Source organism: Cryptomeria japonica, chromosome 7, assembly GCF_030272615.1.
Source record: "Cryptomeria japonica chromosome 7, Sugi_1.0, whole genome shotgun sequence".
In the NCBI taxonomy this organism is placed as follows: Eukaryota; Viridiplantae; Streptophyta; class Pinopsida; order Cupressales; family Cupressaceae; genus Cryptomeria; species Cryptomeria japonica.
Window position 1 is genome coordinate 590,266,862 of NC_081411.1, and position 18,259 is coordinate 590,285,120.

General features: G+C 37.3%; 1 protein-coding gene across 1 annotated transcript in view; it reads right to left on the reverse strand.

Moving 5' to 3' along the window:
* Positions 1-224: 224 nt before the first annotated feature.
* Positions 225-18,259, reverse strand: part of LOC131048739 (uncharacterized) — a 109,364-nt gene continuing 91,329 nt past the window's right edge. Inside the window, exons 3-5 of the mRNA XM_057982805.2 lie at positions 13,646-13,772; positions 13,439-13,552; positions 225-698 (exon numbers count right to left, since the gene is read on the reverse strand). Coding sequence (XP_057838788.2) covers positions 583-698; positions 13,439-13,552; positions 13,646-13,772 — 357 coding nt within the window. The 3' untranslated portion in view covers positions 225-582. The remainder of the gene's footprint in view (positions 699-13,438; positions 13,553-13,645; positions 13,773-18,259) is intronic.

Below are 18,259 nucleotides of genomic sequence, written 5' to 3' on the forward strand. Positions count from 1 at the left end.
CGGAAAAATACATAGGTCTCCGACTTGAATATTGAACTACAAAATCACAACTATATTTCAGAATAATACATAGGTTACTCTAACTTGAACATAAGACTACAAAATCACAACTAAATTCCACAAAAATACATAATTTTGTATGCACATGCATGTTGTGTGCGCTTGTTTACAAAAAGTGTGTAAAAATAAGTTGAACATTTCACCATTTATTACTATACAGCAAATTAAATGCACATATGCGAATACCTGTATTATTATTGCCTGCTTGTTATAAATATTCGAATGTATTTTTAATAGACATGTACTTCATCCCCAAAAACATTGTACCAAGCAATTTGATTTCTTATCCTGAATACTTCATGTTTATTTAGGCTTATTTATAAAGAAACAATAAGATGCGAAAAAAAATATTATACAAATTTACAATGCAAATAGATTGAGTGCATAAACCTAGCTAACTGAGAAATCGAAGCTGTTTCCATGATAGCTATTGAGTTTCTTCACAGAATCTAGTATTTCAGCAATTTTGTGAAAATGGGATGGAAATGACAGAAAACCTAAACACGCTTCCAGTCAACAAAATCAGCGTTGAAATGAAATTGAATATGATCCAGTACTAGGGTCTTTAACAGCCTTAAAGTTATCAACAGACATGCCAAACCGCCCCAAGACTGAATCCCCCAGCTGTTTTAACTTTCCTGCATGCCATATCAAACGTAAACTCACAGAATTCAAAAAGATGATTATTAATTATGATTATTAGCCAATTTTATGCAATTATATACAAAAACCAGAAAATAATTTTAAAAGGGCTATATACAATAATACAAAAGATCATCCAATGTAGACGATCCTAATGATTACACTTGATTTAACATTTAGTTTTGTACCCCACTAGATAAGCCTAGGATGAAATTTCAAATGGCTTCATTCAATATCTCTTTAATTAGCTTTCTTTCTAATGGTTGCATGGATGGCTAGTGGGTTGCATGTTGTGAATATATATTGTACCAGAATTGCATGGATGGATACATGTGTTGCATGTTATTGCATGTGGCTGCATGTGTGGCTTCATCAAGTGCATGTTGCAGATTCATTGTGTTTTTAAATCTATAGGTTGCAAATTTGTGATAGTCTAGCATTTGGAATATAGATCTAGTGGTTGCAAATTTGTGGGTGTTTCAGTTGTGTTAATGCATTCAGAATTGCAAATATGGTTTTGTAGATCTGTGAAGTGACTATTGTTCAATGCTTTCTGAATGGTGATAGTTACAGATTTGCATGCATGGTTTGAGGAGGTTGGTTGCAGCTCTCTTGATGCATAAGTGGTGTGGTCCTTGTTGGGTTCTTGAGTTGGAATTGTTCCCTGTTGTGGATTTCCAAGACATCGGAGCTGGATTTTGAATCTGATGTTGGTGTCATGGAAGAATCTACATGTCTCTTTTTTGCTTATTGCTGATGCAGACTTGAGTATGCTTAGGTTTGGGTTTAAATTCTTTAAGGATCCATGTTGTGCTTTGAGATACATGAGTTTTGTAGTTTTTGTGGGTTGCTTATACCCACAAGTTACATAGATAACTTGAATTGGGTTGTCTATACCCATAGATTTTTGCAGTTTTAATGGTGTCTTGCATGCAACAGGATCATGAAGCGGACTCTTTGGGTGCCGTGGAGTTGCAAATTCTAGTTTGTTCGCCATTTGACCATCATGGGGCATTGGTGTGTTTAGTAGCAAAGGCAAGAAAATAAATATTCGTGGTTACTTGTAGCAAAGGGACTTTAGGACTTGGAGCACTTGGGTGTGTAGTTTGGTTTCTTAAGCATGTTCTTGGGAACCTACAGAAGTGTGAGTATGTTGTCATGAGAGGTTTTGGATCACGGCTTAGTGGGAGCTTTGTGCAAGAACGTAGTCAATAGTAACTGCTTGTTCTCTTAGTTTGGAGATTGTGGCTTGACTTTGCCCTTTGGGAGCTCTTAGTCAGTTGAGTTTTTTAATTGTGTGAAGGCAATGAGTTATCTTACTTAGAAGATGTTTATCAAAATGTCATGGTACATCTAGTTTACTTTCAATGTGAGCTTTGTGCAAGACATAGTCAGTGGCAATTACTTGTTATCTTGGTTTAGAGATCATGGTTTTATTTTGCCCTTTGGGAGGTCAAGTATTGCAAATGTGTTCTTTGATTGTGCGAGGACCACGTGCAATCTTTGGTTAGAAGATATTTATCATGATGTCAAGGTAGCTCTAATTTACTCTCAGTGGAAACTTTGGCAGTGATGTGACATTGTGCCATGGAGGTCTCTAGGACTTCTTTCTTTTACAGTCTTAGCATGATATTGGTGTTCTTAGGAGCAGATTTATCTATCAAACAGATGACCTTTTGTGAGGAAGATGTAAATCAAGATGTCAAGAGAGGTTCCTAGTTTCTATGTTGACCATGTTGAAGGAGGTTTAACAGTGATTTGTGGTAGCCTTCTACTATTCAGTGTAGTAATAATTTCACTTTGGGAGCTTCTAGATATTGCAATAATGCGGATGGAGTTCGACTAGCATGCCACAGTCAATCAGATGGTTATTGATGCTAGACAGGTGTGGATGAGGTTGGACACCCCTAGCAGTTGGAGATCATGTGTTGGAATAGAGACTCTTGATGAGGTTTCAGAAAAAAGACTAAAAAGCCTACACTAGAAGCTAGATATGAGTTTTGCATGGACCTAATGAGTATATTGTTTGTGATTGAGCAATCTCATTCCCCACTCTTGGCCCACATGGCAGAGAATTATCTAAGAGGTATTGCCCACCTAGTACTCAGATGTATCATATTTTTTATGCTTCATTTTCTCTAGGGTATGAGTCTTGGGCTATGTATGTGAATTCTGGAGGGCTTATTTGAGGAGTACATGACATGGTGCTATTTCCTTTTTGCCTTCTCATATGCACGAGTTTGTTTAGGAGTAGATTTTTTTGACAAGCATAGGGGATGGTTTTGGGCATATTCCCTAGTGATAGGAATGGTTATTAGTTTGATCTTCCTTTGGTTGAAAGGCATATATCATTGCTAGTTTATTGATTTTTTATTTGTGTTTGACCTTGGGGTTGAATGGTTGGATGTTGAGAAGGCTTTTCTATTTGGGGTTTTGGAAGGAGTCTGGCTTGTCATAGTTAGAGTACCCAACGGTATTGGCAAATGGGCCTGCTATGTGGTATGGATGCAGGTCTTCTCTCTATGGTTGATTGTTTCTACCTACAGGTTCGTATTCATATAGCATTGGAGTTGAGGTTTGGATGGAGTTATTGTGATCACTTTGTGTTGGTGTAAATTATTCCTCATAATTACACCTTACTTAAGTTGACTTAGGATAATGCATCTCATAGTAGTTTGGATATGAGACACTTAGGGAAGTGTGCACATAGAGATGATGTATGTAGGAGAAATTCCACCTTTTGTGGTCTTATCTTGTTGCTACATTCCACCTTCAGTAGGTGATCCACCTCTTGTGGAATATTTTATTATTTCTCCTACCAACTCCTATCTACCCCTACCTACCCTTGTTTCTCATTGAGCCACATGTCATGATTGTGTGCTCACATATCCATATGGCCTTGCCTTTATAAGCAAGCTCATCTATATTGCATATAATAATTCGTGATGATCCAGTTGATCAGTACTTTGCATCTTGATAGGAATACAGTTTATTCTTGTCATATTTTGTTCTCTCTTATTTGTGCTATCAATTGGACTCTAGATCTTGGCAAATTCTCACATGGTATCAGAGCCATTAGAGTGTTGTTGGTTTGCCAATTAGAGAAATTTGAGGTTTTGCATTTTGGAGCTTTTTATTGCAGGTTATTATTGGAGCTTGTTGGGTTGATTTTGAGATCACCATTGGATTAAGGAGGTTCGAGAAAGTTAGAATCGCCTTTTGTTTCGTCCAAATCCGACATCCGAAACCAAATCTAGAGCCGTTTGAAGGTGGAGGGTGGTGACTTGTCCCGACAGTGATCTGCAATTTTGGAGCATTTTTGGCAAATTTCATCATCGCTAGCACAGTCAAAACACGCAAAACCCCAAGATCGCTTATTCATTCGTCAAATTTGGACTTCATCACTCCAAGCAAAAAAAAATCCCCCTCCCTGCCTATCGTACGGACATGTCTACAGCAGGTACATTTTTTAATTTTTTAATAAAAAAATTATTTTTCGTTTTTTTTCAATAAAAAATACGAATTTAAATTTTGGGGGGGCGTTTTTTAAATAAAAGTTTGTTTGTTTTTATTTTTGTTTGGGGTCACGCAGTGTCTGTAGGTGACACAAGCTACGGTCACTGCAAGTACTGCGAGACGCAACTCTGTGGTCACCGCAGTACTGCGGCCCGCAAGCCCTGCGGTCCACAGACAGCCTACGGGTACTGTAGTCACCCGCGGCCTCGCAAGCCCATGCGGTCCATAGACAGCCTACAGGTACTGTAGTCACCTGCGGCCTCGCAAGCCCTACAGTCATCGCAAGTCACTTGCAGCCCGCAAAGTATCTGCGGGCCCCGCAAGAGTTCTTTTAAAAAAAAATTAAGTTTTTATAATTAAAATTTTTAATATGTTTTTATTATTAAGTTTTTTAATAAATTTTTTAAATATTTCAAAAAAATTCTTTAGAATAAAAACTTTTTTATGTTTTTCTTTATTAAATTTTTAATAAAGTTATTTTATGTCTTTTAATGGGATTTTTAATAAATTGTTTTTATTAAGATTTTAAATCTTTTAAAAACAAAATTTTCAATAAATATGCAAAATCGGGAACAAAATATTTTCGTCCACCTTTCATACCTGTCATGCAGCGCTTCCAACTGCAGTCAAAAGGGGGAGTCAGTTGCTCCTTTATATCTCTTGGCGACATTCCAATTGGAGGCACATTTTCTGCAATATTCTACAAGGCATCTTTTTGGTGGCATCATCTTCATGTTTCCATATTTACAATGTTATGTTGTATGCTCTTTGTACTTGACATTGTTGACCTATTTGATGTAATCCTCTTGTACACCGTAGATTAGGAATATTCATGTGAGACTTTTATTCTCTAGCTGAGAAAGTATCTGGATCGAGTACATCTTCCATTGCTGCTCATCCATATGTCTCCTTGTGAGACTTGGTGCATGGCTCCCATTGAGACTTAGATTGTACACATTTGTGCATGGCTCCCATGAGACTTTGATTGTACCAATATTTTTGCAATTTGAGTATCCAAGTGATGCTCAAAGCAAGTTGTCTCCATGCCTGATCTTTATCATGTTGCAGCGAGTGATTCATCATCATCGACATTGGTAACTGGTTTTGTCACACGTTGACATTATTGATGCAACATTGGCTCTCTTTCTTCCTTATGGGGAGGTATTTTGGTCAACATCTTGGACCATCTTTGCAGGAGATTCTATATTGAAGGGGGGCTTCATGGTCTTTCCTCTTCTCTCTTATTGGGGTTTTTTTTTCCTCACATGAGATTTTGTTCTTCTCATTCGTCATTGAGAGCATTGTGTGCTTTCATCTCTTTTTTAGGGGGGAGTTTTTTCCTATTGCTTTTTTCTCTCTTTCTCCGTTTGTGAGAGATTGCATTGGTTTGCTTGCATTTGCATTTGTACATGGGTATCTAACATGGCCTAGAAGCCGAGACCCATCTTGCATTGTTAGCTTAAGTGCATTCCCCTAAGTTGCACTTAAAGGGGGTTGTTGGTGTAAATTATTAAACATAATTACACCTTGCTTAAGTTGACTTAGGATAATGCATCTCATAGTAGTTTGGATATGAGACACTTAGGGAAGTGTGCACATAGGGATGATGTATGTAGGAGAAATTCCACCTTTTGTGGTCTTATCTTATTGTTACATTCCACCTTCAGTGGGTGATCCACCTCTTGTGGAATATTTTATTATTTCTCCTACCTACTCCTATCTACCCCTACCTACTCTTGTTTCTCATTGAGACACATGTCATGATTGTGTGCTCACATATCCATATGGCCTTGCCTTTATAAGCAAGCTCATCTACATTGTATATGATAATTCTTGATGATCTAGTTGATCAGTATTTTGCATCTTGATAGGAATACAGTATATTCTTGTCATATTTTGTTCTCTCTCATTTGTGCTATCAATTGGACTCTAGATCTTGGCAAATTCTCACACTTTGTGATCATTTACTATTATTGTACTTCATTGGTTTTTTTGTTACAACATGGGGGCTATTTAATCTCTTATCTTTTGTGATGTGAAATAACTTGGAGATTGTAATATCCCCCCTTATGTAAGCTTTAAAGGATAAGGGAACAATTAACTTAAGGATCAATTGCAGGAGACTTCTTTCCTTCAAGTCTCAAATATCACAAAGAATTACAATATATGATACCACTTATAGACTTATGTGATTGGTGAGGTATAGATAATGATAATGTTATTTCAAGAATAAAATATATATTAGATCACTTTGTAGGATAGTTGTTCTTATTATATGACTAATATCAATACCGCTGCTATCTCTGATTGGGCAACAAGATATATGCTAGATGAATTGATCTTATAATTCTGCACTTCAAGTGTAAGTCACCATGATAGATTATCTTTACTATGTCTGATACGACTGAAACAATTATGCAAGATGATCTTGTCTTATAGACGCTTATTGTTATATCTGATGTGTGCAAGCAAATATAATATAATATTACTTGTAATAATAGGATCATTGTCTCAAATATAATCCTTTAATTCATTAGATGTTTGATGAGATAATATCGCCTGGAGCGATATAGTCGCTATCTTTGATATGGAAGTCTAAGTTTGTAATAAATCTGGTGTCATGTCTAACACATCCAGTTCTTCCTTGTAATCAGTAATGCTATCCCTGATCTGTATTTTATGTGCTTGCAATCGGTAACAGCTAAATAGGCCAATGCTCAAGGAGCAGATCCAAATATTATACCCGTAATAAACAGAAATAATTTCCCTTCTAAACCCCCCCTTCCTGGATGAGTTTGATCTAATTCTTATTTCTCTCGAATTGAAGAGTCGCATCTTTTGAGTGTGAGGAATCATGTCTCCCTTGGATCGGACATCTCTTCATAACAACCAAGAAGTCTTTGTTATGATCACTGTCTTAACGTATTAACTGCATCTCTTCATTAAGTCTCATGTAATCGCTGGTGATTGTCATCACCACACATCTCTTCATAATTTCATCGTGCCATAATATTAATTATAATTTAGACTTATTGATGCCTTGGTAATTCGTTGCTTCCTCATATCTAATCATAATAATAATATTACTGATTATGATCGTGCTGTTGCTAACTAATGGAACTAGCTAGAGAGATATTATAGTTGATCATCCTTAAACTACAAGCTATTAACAACGATGAGAAGGCTATTGTTCTTTCCCTTTGCCTTCTCATGTTCTCCTTCTCCGGAACCCCGAGGTTCCAAAGTTCCTTCTCTTTGCCTTCTCTCGCTTTTCTTTCTCCGGAACCCCGAGGTTCTGAAGTTCTTCTCTTTCTTTCCCTTTCTCTTCTTCTCTTCTTCTCTTCGGAACCCCGAGGTTCCGAAGTTCCTTTCTTTTCTTCTTCCCTTCTCTGAAACTCTGGAACCCCGAGGTTCCGAAGTTCCTTTGCGCAGTTCCGCCTTTTCCTTTTCTTTCCTTCGAGTTCCCCGGAACTCCGGCACTTCAGAACCCCAAGGTTCCAAAATTCCTTTCCCTTGCCTTCTTCGGAACTTTGGAAACCCGAGGTTCTGAAGTGCTCTCCTAGCCTTTCTTCCTTCTTTTCTCCGGAACCACGAGGTTCCGGAGTTCTTTTCTTTTCTTCTTCCCTTCTCCGGAACCCCCAAGTTCCGAAGTTCCTTCCCTCCTTGCCTTTTCTCTCTAGTTTTCCCTGGAACCCCGAGGTTTCGAAGTTCCTTCCTTAGCCTTCCCTTTCTTTTCCCCGGAACTCCGGAACCTTGAGGTTCCGAAGTTCCTTCCTTGTCTTTCCCACTTCGGGAGCCCGAGCTTCCGAAATCCCCAGACTTCTTTCCGACTAGCGACACTTCCCGATGGCATGATCGACACTCAAAGCTTTAAATGCTCCGACAGTTTTGGTGACTTATGCACTTTCTTTTGTGGAGCCACAGGGGTGCATTTAATGTTTTTGGCAGGATTTCCATCAAGGGAGGTACGGGGCCATGCTTGTTGTAGTGACCTATGTCATGTCTACATACTCTGAATTTGGAAGGTCAATCAATCCATCTTCTCAAGATTGCCTTTTGTGGGTATGGCTAGGTTGCTTGCAAGTACTGAGGTCAAGTGCATGCACTTCCCTGCGCTCCCCGACTAACATGCAGGAGTCATGATCACTCTTGTAACCTTTTTTTTCTATATAAGGTTGTTAAGCCTCATTGTAAAGGGTTCTCTCCCTGCTGCCTTGAGCTTTCCTATGCTCTTTCTCTTCTCTTAAAAACTTCTAATTGTTTTTTGCATTTCTGCAGCTGTAAGTTTGGCCTTTGGCCTTTGAATGAATTGAAATTTCATTCTTGCCTTCCTTCAACTTATGCATGTTGTGTATGTTTCCTTACCTTCATCATAAGTGTATGTTTTGTGGCTCTTCTCTCCATATATGTTGTGTTAACTTGTTTTTCTGAGTGTGACTTGTGGGAAACCTTCTCCCCTCTTGGCATTCAGTGGATTCTAACCTTCATACATGCATTGGGATCACTCATACAACTGAAGTTTGTGCATCTCCTAGGTGTTTCAGTTAATTCTTTGTGTCATTTCGGTAGGGAAAGGAACAATCTCTTCTTGGTGCATCACCTCCTTTTATTTCAAGCATTCTCTCTTCCCTTTACCTCTACAATTTCTTAGGATAGGCTTAGGAGTTAGTTTTGAAGTGTTGAGTTGGTTCAACACCTGCACCTGGATTGAGAAGGAAGTCGGCCTTCTCCGGAGATTCAACCCCCTTGCACAAGGTCCCACACTTCGGGGTTGTCTCCATGTTTCACAAGGTTGCTGAGTTGATAGCTTAGCAAGGGTGCGAGCTTTTGTGTTAACAGGTCCCACGCAACAAGCAGAACGAAGCATTCACTTTGTGCAACATGATCATACACTTGCAAATAGTTTGTGATTTCTAAGGATTCCCTTATGCTCTTGCAAGTTGTCTGATGTGTAGGAGATTGTCGGAAAATGTTGTCTCAACCTTGCATTTCCAATGTTCATATTTAATTATTTAATTGCTACAGTTCTTGGCAAAATGGGTTGGCTTCGGGTCCTGGTTCTTGCCCAGTCCTGGTTCTCCCCGAGTTCCACCCACAGAGAACCCAACCACATGGGCAGGACCCAGGTGGAACCCAAGGAGAACCCGGGTGGACCCGGGAGAACCAAGGCCCATGGGTCATAAAAACACAAAAAACAATAAAAAAACACCTTTACTAATATTTTTTTAACATCAAAACCCTAATTTCGCCCCTTGTGATGCATAAAATGCATGAAAACATATATAGAATTTTGATGTTTGAACATATATATAATGTGTGTATGTGTGTATATATATATAATTAAAATATGTGTACGGACATACCCATACCCGTGCCCAAGAAAAAATAATTTGTCGAATCCACGAATCCGTACCCAAATCAGTAACTTAGTTTAATTGTATTTTTAAGTATTGTGCACCCACATATTTGAGTCATCCCACTTGGAGTAGCACTGTCGTCACTTGTAGTTTGTAATTTGGCAATTTGTAATTATCACTTTACTAGTCATGGGAGTTGCTAAATGCAACTATTACAACTTGTAAGGTGTGTATGAGTTGTATTAGAAAGAGCATGGAAAGGGGGAGTTAAGTGGTGACTTGGAGAAGATCAAGGAAGATATTTAGTTCTCATGAGCAAGTTACCAATCAAGGCAAATAAGACCAACGAGTGCTAAAGTTGAAAGAAGTTTCCAATTAAGTTTTAATTAACTCGCCTTTATTTGGGCGTTCAAATTTGAGCACTAGTTTTAGCTCATGGTATTTGTTATCACAAAAGCTTGCACCCTTGTTGAGCTATCAACTCAGCAACCTCGTGAAACATGGAAACAACCCCGAAGTGTGGGAACTTGTGCAAGGGGTTGAATCTCCAGAGAAGGCCGGCTTCCTTCTCAATCCAAGTGCAGGTGTTGAACCAACCCAAGACTTCAAATCTTACTTCTAAACCTATCCTAACAGCTTGCAAAGGAAAAGGGAAGAGAGAAATGCTTAAAATGAAAGGAGGTGATGCACCAAGATAAGAGATGTTTCTCTCCCCACCCGAAATGGCACAAAGAATCAACTGAAATACCCAAGAGATGCACAAACTTCAGTTGCATGAATGACCTCAAAGCACGTATGGAGGTTAGAACTTGTTGAATGTCAAGAGGGGAGAAGGTTTCCCACAAGTCAAACCCAGAAACAGGTTAACACAACATATATGTGAAAGCAAGCCACAAACATACGCTTACAATGAAGGTAAGAACACATACACAACATACATAAGTAGAAGTAAGGCAAGAATGATGATTTCAATTCATTATAAGGCCAATGGCCAAACTTACAGTTGCAGAAATGCAAGATAAATACAAGTCTTTAAGAGAAGTGAAAGAACATAGAATAGCTCAAGCCAGCAGGGAGAGAACCCTTTACAATGAGGCATGACAGCCTTCTATAGAAAACTGGTTGCAAGAGTTGTTGGAGCATTAAAAGCCTTGAGTGTTGATCATGCCATCTAGAAGTGTTGCAAGTCGGAAGGAAGTTGGGAAGACTTCGGAAACACAGGTTACCGAAGTTAGGAAGACCTAGGATTGGGATTTTGGAACCTCGGGGTTCCGAAGTTCCGAGGAAGAGAAGAGGAGACTAAGGAAAGGAACTTCGGAACCTCGAAGTTCCAGGGAAGAGAAAAGGAGACTAAGGAAAGGAACTTCAGAACCTTGGGGTTCCGAAGTTCCGGAGTTCCGGCAAGACAATACTTCACACCTCATAATTCCATTGCTTTCTCCTTGATCCAACTAGGGCAGCACTGGTCCATGGAACATATATCCGATCGGTTCTCACTGATGGACCAAGGGTGTCATAAAATGACAACAGTATTCTCCCATGGTTTTAGAAACCATTGGTGCTTTCTAGTTTTGGTCTTAGTTGTATATTAAATGCTTGAGATGTAGATTAGAGAGATGAGACATTATGGCAGAGGTTATACTGGTGGGTTTCCTCCAGCACAGCAGGCTGTTGATATCTGTGTTAAGGCTCTGAGCCTGATATTATATTGCAACTATTGTTAGGAAAACACATGGTTTCATGCTTTGGAGGCTGAGTTTTTCCCAAAGGGTTTTCCCAATGTATATTTGTGCCATCTTCTTCTGTATTTTTCTTATTTCTAAGTGCTTATGTATATGCTGCTGAAAATGTTTAAGATCTGATATCTGCAAGTCTTTCATCATAGAGTTAGTATAGTAAATGTCTATGTCCTCTTTTCATTCATGGACATAGCTTTAAGTGCACATATATATCAAGCTTATATTAGGTTTTAAATCTTATGTACTAGCAATGCATGTCTATCCATTTCCCTTTCAACTAAAACCACTTATTTACCACCATACTTCTAAGAAAATATGTTTGCCTAACAGTGGCCTATGATTTTACGTAGGAGAATCAAGGCTCACAACCAATCCTACATCACCAAAAAAATAATTTATATTATATGTTCAAAAAAAAAAAAAATTGTGTACTTTGGAGCTTCAAGAACATATTTTGGAGTGTGGAAGGATAAAATATTAGTTTTAACGAGAATTGACTTTCATTTCAAAAATCAGAGGCAAACAAAGCGTTTAATGTGATTTTACAAGTATTATATTGCACAATTTCAAGGTTTCAAAGGTTGAAGGGATTAATTGGCATATTAAAAATTGGAAATGAATTAATTTACTCAATTTGGATGCTTAAGGAAGTGTTCATAAGGCAAGTGTCCATCAGCATTCCATTCTTGTTTTATTCTTTCATTTCAGATGCCTAAAATGGAGGGAAAAGATAGTGATTTTTTAGAGAATAATTAAAAACTATTCAATTTCCAAAAAGCATGACTTGGTTCTTGTTTTTATTCAATTTTCAAAGTTATTTACAACAGCAAGTCATTGGATATTGTTTAGAAATATTGGTGTTGAAGAAATTATGAGCCCATGAAGCTACGCGCACTTCAATGGATCAACCAAGAAACTATCCAACCACACACGAGAATGTTGCAACTTGAGCAATGAAGAACAATGGAGATCAAAATGAAATGCTAGACAAGAACTTGCTATGAATTGATATATTACAATGTACAAATGAGCTTGCTTGTAAAGGCAAGTGAGGAGGGAGTAGTTACAACTACCCTGTGACAAAATAAAATGAATAAAACTAATATGATGACACCTAAGATAACTAACATGAACAACATTAAATGATTGTCATGTGACAACTAAGATTCCTAAGTGAACTTAACAAGTGTGAATAGGTACTAACCAAGAACTAGTTAGGAAATATCCTTATTCACGCCAACAATTGGGTACCATATTTGGAAGCATTTGATGAGGAATTTCAAGCAAATACAGAGGAATTCTAAAAGAGAATTGGAGGGAAATGAAAGAGAAGATTTGGGTGTCTCTTTGTGATGCCTCACAAGGGTTCTAATATCTATAAAATGCAGCCTTTAATGGTGTTAACAAGCAGCAATCATCAGCAGCAAGGTTGGAGAAAGATCTTGCAAGTTGCTCCAAAGAATTGGTTAAGAGTGTAGGCAATTAGCTTGTCTAGAGGAGAAATATAGAAGAAGAGAAAGAAGAGTTTTGCAGGTGTGTTGGAGGTGTTCAAGGCAGCCATGAGAGATGTAGGATGAAAAATATCAAGCTTCAAATGAGAAGTGAAGCCAAGAAGGTGTGAAGACATGAAGATCAAAGACTCGTAGACATGAAGTGCCTAGAAATATTGTAAAGTTTTTTAATTTTGTCTCTTGTTGTAATCATCCATATATGTAAATGTTCTTGAAGGATTTTGTAATAAATATATGTTTCAAGCTTTATTTCAGATGTTTTTATGTGGGTGGGATGATATGTAAAGGCTGCAAGGTTGGGTAGTTTGATAAGACCCCCCAATCTTGACTGCATCATGATTCCTTACTAAACCAGTGTTTCTCAAATGAAGGGTGAAGTAGGTCACCAAAATTATTGAACAAAAATTTATGTGGGTTGTTGATAAGGCTTTGAAAATATAGCCAGTTCAAGAATATACTATACAGTATTTTGGTTAATGGCTTATGAATTTCTTATCCATTCAGTGAATTTAATTTTATTTTTTTTAAATGTAAAAGAACAACAATGGCCAAAAAAATAGGTAGTTAGGTTTCCCTTGGATTTCTATAAGAGAAGGACAAAGGTTTAAATTACCTATCATCTCCTCCTTAAGCTTCTCACGCTTCTCTGCAGCTAGTGGCTCTAAACGAATAATTGTTCTCCTTGCCTGTTCATTTGAACCATCCAACTCCAGTGCTTTCTTCATATCTGAAGCAACACACAAAATAAAACTGATAGAATTTCAAACATAGAAGTTAAACACTTTGTGTCTTGCATATGTTCTTAAACATGTCAAGATACCTGCGATAGCCTCCTCAAAATGTTCAAGTTTTTCATGGGCCTCTGCCCTTCTAATTAGTGCCTTCATGTAAGCTGGATTTAAATCCAGTGCTTTTGTACTCTCCTTTATTGTTTCCTCATATTTATTCTGCAATCACATTCAGTAAATTCATACAGTTAAGAATCATATTTATCCTTCGAATATATGTTAGAATGAAAAAAACTAATCCTATTTGACTCAAACTGAAACAAACACACAAGATGACAGAATCCCTAATGTACCATATATTGACATATTGTCCAATACTAAATACTAGAATAGCGAATACCACAAGAAATAAGTTATAGATGTTTACGCCTTCCAACAATATACCCTCCATCTTCAAAAATGGTGATGAAAAACTAGTCTCTCACTTTGATCATGTTTCTGCAAATACAATTCTATCTTGTTATCTGCTCTAGTTGTGATCCACAGATGCACTTTTCATTTAAGATGCCAATTAAGTCATGTCAATTTCAAATGTTTTAGTTTCTTATCACACCTCAAGATTGCATAAGGTATGTTTTTAAATTTTCTTTTCCAAACTCATCACATAAAAGTCCCTTGCAAGAACGATACACCTTTTCTGTATCACATCCCTAATACTAGTTTGCTGAACTGTTCATTTCCTCTACTGATTAAAAGAACTTAATTAGATTTTTCTGTTTTCTTAATAGCAGCATTTATGCAATATTGCTTCAATCATTTAAAAAAAAGCAAGATATATTCAATATTGTTAGATTTGTGCTTTTGAACTTTAATATTGCCATCTGCACATGCAGTAAACTCAATCTCCAGCCATGTAAATATGGCAGATCCTAAGAAAACCGAATCAATCAATTGATATATTATAAGATGTCGTGTATATAGAATGTCATGCAAATCTGTGAAATTGAATGTTTTGCCTGTTCATTTGCAAAGCCACTTTTTTAAGAACCAAAGCAACAAATTTACAGTTTACACTTATATCCCATTAAAAATTTAGTCAGAGGATTTGTACAACTATGTATGAATATTTTAAAAGGGTTATTTTGATACGCTGAATCACATAAAGAAAACATGGTTCCTTGTATGTTAAAGAACCCAAAAAAACTACTTTGTCTTTGTTTCACTTAATTCAAAAAAGAGCAACAGGTTGCATAACACATTCAATGGTTTAATTATATTGATTAAACCAGATTGTGTGCATCTCTAAATAGCTTAAAATAATATTACTAACAATCTGATTTTAACTCCAAAAGAAGATCCAACATACATTGTGCATACTAGTCTGTTGCAATTGTGATCATGGCAGACTGGTCAAAAAATGCCTTTCGGATTTTATTCTGACCTAATAGGTTAGTTCTTTAGCAAATAAAATCAATCTTGAGGTGTGTTACATACCTCTATCATGAAACAATTTCAATTTACTTTCATGCATAATAATGATGTGATGAAGATAAGTGAAGCTATGTAAATGCATCATATAGATAAGTTACATTAATGAATGAATTTAAATTTAAATAGACATGTGATCTAATGTTTTGATATGTATGTTCTTGATATGGTTTTAAGTTATAGCCTAATTACATTTGTGTACCTAAGTGGATGCAAGAGATCTCATTACCCTCCAGGTAGAGAGGGAGAGTATCATTGGGGAGAGGGATGTAGACATGACAAGAGGTCAAAGTTGCCATAGACGCCAAAAATTATATCCAACAGAGATAACTTGACCTTGCTAGGGTTTATCGGTGTTGACGTAGTGTCTCAGTAGACAGTGTCAGTATTTTAGATGAGTTACATTAATGAGTGAATTTGGATTTAAATAGACATGCGATCTAATGTTTTGATATGTATGTTCTTGATATGGTTTTAAGTTATAGCCTATTACATTTGTGTATCTAAGTGGATGTAGGAGATTTCATTACCCTCCAGGGTGAGAGGGAGGGTATCATTGGGGAGAGGGATGTAGAAATGACAAGAGGTCAAAGTTGCCATCGACGCCAAAATTATATCCAACTGAGATAAGTTGACCTTGCTAGGGTTTATCGTTGTTGACCACCATGTGTTCTCTGGTTGGACTTGTTTAGAGTCGTCATCATTTTAAGATTTTATTAATACCCTCTATCATTATATATATTTTATTCGACTTGATATTATTTAATATCTTAGATCATCAATACGAATATGAGTATATGATGAACTACGTAATACACATATGCAAATACTCACATATATATGGAATATAGATGTGAGTATATGTATAAACATATATATGTATAACTTCCCCTTGGGTACTGTTGTGACGTATTCACACATCACCCCATTGCAAATGGGGACCACTACTTTTTTTCGCTTTGTGGGGTTTTGCTTTCTAGGTTTTAGAGTTTTGTCTGTTAGCCTTTGCTTTTCGAGTGTTGCCAGGGGGATCGCTTGGATAGCAAGCTCTGCTTGAGCTAGGTTGAGTCTTTGGGGCCCCAAAATTAGGGTTTCTTTGAAAGTCTTCCTTAGGGCCTGGTTTTGATCTTGTTGCTAATTGTGTCTTGCTTGGTGAGTGAGTATCATTCTTGAAGGTCCAAGCTAGGTCAAGTTGGTGAGTGATGAAGTCTGGAATGTCATCCTGATCTTCAAATGCCCTGAAATTTGGCTAAGTCTGGAATGTCCTAATCCTGAAATTTGGCTAAGTCTGGAATGTCCTGATCCTGAAATTTGACCAAGTCTGGAAAACTGAAGAATCCTCCAAAAACTAGATTTTGCAATATAACTCTTGGAGGTCCGAAACCACTCTCAAACATCCTAACAGTATATATGGAATATAACTTAAAGTATAAGTTCTTATACTTAAATGTTATATTCCATAAAATGATCCTGACGGAGAGACCAAAATGTCAAATTTCGCTCTTGACCCTTCCAAAGGGTCCAAAGCAAATTTCGCTCCCGGCCCTTCCAAAGGGTCCAGAGCGAAATTCTTGAAAACACTAATTTCTCCCTTAGCCAAAGTCAGGATCAAGATGGAGATGCATGAGGAAGTATCTATGTTTGCCTCCCAAGGAAGATTAGAGTTTGAAAAATCAAGAATCAAGGTCAAAACATGATTTTCGCTCCTGACCCTTCCAAAGGGTCCAGAGCGAAAATCCTTATAACCCTTTTTTTTTTTCTTATTTTGGCTAGGCGTTGGCTTGATGGAGGTTGAATGGGTATGTTTTTGCCTTGAGAGGGAGTTAGAAGCTTTGAAGAATCAAGATTTTAGCTCAAAAGGAGAATTTCGCTCTTGACCCTTCCAAAGGGTCCAGAGCGAAATTCCCTATAAACTTCATTTGCTCCTTTGTTTTTATTAGAACATTATCTTTCTCTTTGTGTTATTAATGGTCATTTAAGTTGTTTCTAATTTCGCCTCTAGTTAACGATTGTTTCTTTTACAAACATCGTCTTTGTAACTCTATTTAAAGGAGCTTTGTCTCCTCGATTAATTGAACAACATCGATTCTTTGAAATCCATATGCTTTTGCATCTGTATTATGGTATCAGAGCCTTGGTTATTTTCGAAATAATTTTTCAATTAAAAATTCGTCATGAATTTTTAACAGTTTTTTTTTTGAAAAATTTCTTTGTTTATTCGAAATTGCTACTTTGACAGTTCGTTTTGGCTGCAACTACGAGGGTTTTCTCGCTATTTTCTGCCCTTTCCCGTGACCCGTCTCTCCTGCATTTCGCGCAACCACGCGACACATTTTTTTCCCGCCTGCAATTTTTTTTTTCTGCCATTTTTGGACGGAAATCTGCATTTTCGGCTAGGGTTTTGACCCTCCAGATTCAGTCGAAAAAAAATTGAGCACAGATTCGTGGTGGGTTTTTCGAGATCTCATCTGGGTCGTCATCAGAATTTTTCTAGGTGCCTCAATTTTCGTGCCTCAATTTTCAAGCCAGCGGATCCAGATTCTGACAACAGATTCCTTCTGGGTTTTTCGCAAGGATTTCTAGGTCAGCCGGAAATTTTTTCTTGAAATTCGTGCCAACCGTACTTCATTTTTTGAAGTCTGTACCTGCATTTGCCTCTGTTTTTGCAGTGGGATTCAAAAATTTTGAATTTTGTGCCAGCACCTCTTCTCAGTTTTTTCGTTTTCCATGCATTGGGAAACGTGCAAGATGGTGTCTTTGACCAACTTGATGTTGGAAGGCAATCAGGTTTTGTGCACTTAGCATCTTCTCAGTACCTTGTTTTTCGTGCCTCAAAAAGCGTGAAGATGGCTTATGGGCATCGATGTTTGTTTCGGTTTTTAATATTTTTTAACCTGAAAAAAATTCTGATGGGTTTTAATATTTTTTTCCCTTAAAAAAAAGTCTCTGGGTTTTTAAATATTTTGTGTCCCTGAAAAAAAATCATGGGAGGGTTTATGATTTTTTCCTCAAAAATTGTACTTTGTTGCAGTCTGTTTTTAGTCGCACCTGGAGTTGTTGTGCGAACATCTGCACTAGTCTCTTATTTGCAGTCTATTTTCGGGCATCTTGCTCATTTGCAATAGTTTGGAGGGTTTGCCGATTTTTTCCTCAAAATCGTGACAACTGTTCTTGGTGTGTCTCTAGTTACAGGGAGGGACAGTTCTCCAACATTAGGT